At 47.3% G+C, this 3,604-nt stretch overlaps 1 protein-coding gene across 1 annotated transcript; it reads right to left on the reverse strand.

Annotated features, from left to right (window-relative positions):
- Positions 1–433: 433 nt before the first annotated feature.
- On the reverse strand, positions 434–1,300 carry LOC110876764. The gene has a single exon (XM_022124924.1). It carries the CDS (start codon positions 1,298–1,300, stop codon positions 434–436), a length of 867 nt encoding a protein of 288 aa, XP_021980616.1.
- Between the last annotated feature and the right edge of the window lie 2,304 nt (positions 1,301–3,604).

Raw genomic sequence — 3,604 nt, forward strand, 5'->3', positions numbered from 1 at the left:
GGCAAGGGAAAGTGATCCTTGCGGGTGGCATCATTAAGTCTGCGGTAGTCAATGCAGACTCTCCATCCAGTAACTGTCCTGGTGGGTATCAATTCATTCTTCTCGTTCACCACCACAGTCATACCCCCTTCTTGGGAACTACCTGTACGGGGCTGACCCATGCAGAATAAGAGATCGGGTAAATCAGGCCGGCGTCTAGCAGCTTCAACACCTCCTTCTTCACCACATCCTGCATATTGGGGTTCAGCCTCCTCTGCGGCTGCACCACCGGTCTATACTCCTCTTCCATAAGAATTTTTTGGGTGCAAAAGGAAGGTTTAATACCCTTGATATCTACTAACTTCCAGGCAATAGCATGCCTATGCGCCCTCAAAATAACCATCAGTCTCTCCTTCTCCTCCTCCGTCAAACTCGATGAAATAATGACGGGCAACTAAGATCCCTCGCCAAGGAATGCATACTCCAAGTGAGATGGCAGTTCCTTCAGCTCTAGAGGCGGGGGTATCTCCACTGATGGTTTCTCCTCAGGAGTCTTTCTCTCTAACACTTCAAACACCTTAGAAATCTTAGAACACTCGGATCCTATCGATGGCTCGCTAGATGGTAATGGTGGATCCTGCTCTAGGTCGACCTTGGTCAACTCAATGCCCTCGATATCTACCCCTAACATCTGGGCCTCTATAGACTCTCTACCGCAAACCTCACCGAGAAAACTACCCACATGTGACATAAGAGTGTCTATAAAGTAAAGAGTGTCGTCATGCTGTGGCGTATGCTTCATCGAATGCTGGGTGTCAAAGGTGACCGCATCATCGTCGACGCGGAGAGTAAGCTTACCGTCAAGAACATCAATGACGGCTCGGGCAGTAACAAGGAATGGACGTCCTAAAATAAGTGGAACTTTAGAATCCTCGTCCATATCAAGAATGACGAAATCCACCGGAAACACGAACTTGTCAACCTTGACAAGCATATTCTCCACGATACCACGTGGAAACTTCACAGATTGATCTGCGATCTGAAGGCTCATGCACGTAGGAGATGGCTCCCCTAGATTGAGCTTAGCGAAAATGAAGTAAGGCATGAGGTTAATGCTAGCTCCTAATTCGGCCATCGCATGGCTGACAGTAAGGTCTCCTATCAGACACGGGATGGTGAAACTCCCCGGGTCGGTCATCTTCTTAGGAAGCTTGTTCTGCACGACTGCAGAACACTCCTCACTAAGAATGACAGTAGACAGCTCCTCTAGTTTCTTCTTGTTTGTGAGAAGATCCTTTAGGAACTTGGCATACTTAGGCATTTTAGACAGAGCCTAAATGAAAGGAAGGTTCACATGGAGTTTTTTCAGCATCTCCAAGAACCGTGAATACTGCTCAAAATCGCTCTTAGCTAAAAGCCTACCAGGGTAAGGAGCTGTGGGTTTATATACTCTAAGTGGCTCCTTCTCCTTCTTCTTCTCTCCCGAAGACTCGCTGGACTGTGCTGTACTTGCTGGGCGCAGCCTAGGGTGCACATCGCCAGCAAGAGTCTCCATCTCAATCTCCTCGTCAACCGGTTCCTCAACCTCATCGACCGGCTTCTCTACTTCTACCCCTCTACCACTCCTAGTAGTCACTGCCTTTGCAGTGGTGTTTGGGTTAGTCTGGTGCTGGGCGCAGCCTAGGGTGCACATCGCCAGCAAGGGTCTCCATCTCAATCTCCTCGTCAACCGGTTCCTCAACCTCATCGACCGGCTTCTCTACTTCTACCCCTCTACCACTCCTAGTAGTCACTGCCTTTGCAGTGGTGTTTGGGTTAGTCTGGTGCTACTAGGGAATGTACCTACTGGCCTCTCAGTCATCCTATTGGCTATCTCTCCTACGGTCCTCTCTAGACTCTTTATCGTGGACCCCTGATTCCTGAACATGAGCTCAAACTCTTGATTTTTCTTGACCTGCTCCTGATGTCTAGCCTCACCCTTCATCACTATCGACTCTAGAAGTTTATTGGTCCTACTCTGACTCTCCTCATTCCTCTTCAAAAACTTGCTCAGCTCAGATTTAGACTCTCCACTATTCTGTCCATCAGCAGGGGTCTGAAACAGACTTTGGCGAGGCTGGAATCCAGGGGGATTCCTGCCCTGCCAGTTCGATGTTTGGCGTGGCTGCCATCTAGAATTGTAACCCTGGCCTCGTCCCTGGTTCTGAACAAAACTCATCTCCTCCTCAGATGCTACCGGGCAATCTACCGTCTCATGACCACCTCTACACACCTCACACTTAGAGCTAATCTTAATCTGAATGTCCTTGACCATCTTTGTAAAGGATTCGACCTGGGCGGCTAAAGCAACGCTAGAATCTACCGTATGAATACCCCTAGAGGCAGCAGTAACGCCCCCGGAGCCTGGCTTGGTATAAGTACTGGTGGCTAGATCCTCCATCATCTCAAGACACTCAGCAGCAGTCTTGGTCTTCATCATGTTTCCTCCTGCTGTAGAGTCAAGCAGTCTCTTAGTCGCTTCAGAAACTCCGTTATAGAATTTCTCCACGACTCTCCACTCCTCAAGCCCATGGTGAGGGCACTTGTTCAGCAGCGCTTTAAACCTGTCCCAAGTCTCGTAGAAAGACTCCCCCGGCTGCTCGGTGAATGCGTAGATAAGATTTCTAAGACGAGCTGTCTTAGCAGGTGGGAAGTATTTCTGAAGGAATTTGGACTGAAGATCATTCCAAGTGGTGATGGCTCCATGTGGGAGGGAGTCCAACCAGATAGCAGCTTGATCAGTGAGTGAGAACGGAAACAAACGAAGATGAATGGCCTCCTCAATGACGCCCGTAAGGCGGGAAGTACTACAGACCCTACCGAATCTAGTTAGATGAGCATGCGGGTCCTCGTCTCGCAGACCATGGAACTGGACCGAATGGGTAATGGTGTTGATCAAGGTAGGTGGGATGGTCCAGTTGTTTTCCTCTACAGCTGGAAGTATGATGCTCGAGCGAACGGTGGTGGGAGCAACACTAATGTGATCAGCAACGATCCTACGATCAGCCATAACTACTGAAAAGACAAGATCAGAAAGAAGTACCTGTGGCTGACGTAAACGACGGTGAAACTCGCGTTCGGTTTCAGAGAATGGTGAAGTATTAGGTGGGCCCGAGGAACGTGTGTGCATACACTGAAAAGCAAGTATAAAATGGCACGAATCACAAACAAGCTAGCTAAACAAGTAGGCACACAGAACTAGCAAGTATCCTAAAAAAGAAAACAACTATTTTTTTTTATTTTTGGTTTTTTTTTAATTTTTATTTTTTTATTGATTAATTTTTTTTAATTAAGAGATAACAAAAACAACTAATCTAAGAAAGCAGTAAAATGGCTAAATCTCCGACTCGGGTCGTCCTCAAAAGCGCACTGTGTCCCCGGCAACGGCGCCAAAAACTTGATGTGTGAAATATGTGTTAATTGAATACAACAAGTTTTAAAAATTGGAAAAACCCGTAAACCACACACTACCAGCAAGTGTACCGGTCGTAAGTAGTAAAACAAATCCAAGTATCGAATCGTGGACACAATCTAGCGACTGTTGATACTGAACCTCTATCGAGACCTAGCCTAATAAATTGGTTTT

This window comes from Helianthus annuus, chromosome 9, assembly GCF_002127325.2.
Source record: "Helianthus annuus cultivar XRQ/B chromosome 9, HanXRQr2.0-SUNRISE, whole genome shotgun sequence".
Classification (NCBI taxonomy): Eukaryota; Viridiplantae; Streptophyta; class Magnoliopsida; order Asterales; family Asteraceae; genus Helianthus; species Helianthus annuus.

What these genes read in the sequence shown, in the direction of transcription:
- LOC110876764 (XM_022124924.1), bottom strand. Translation starts at nt 1,300, where the DNA reads ATGCCTAAGTATGCCAAGTTCCTAAAGGATCTTCTCACAAACAAGAAG.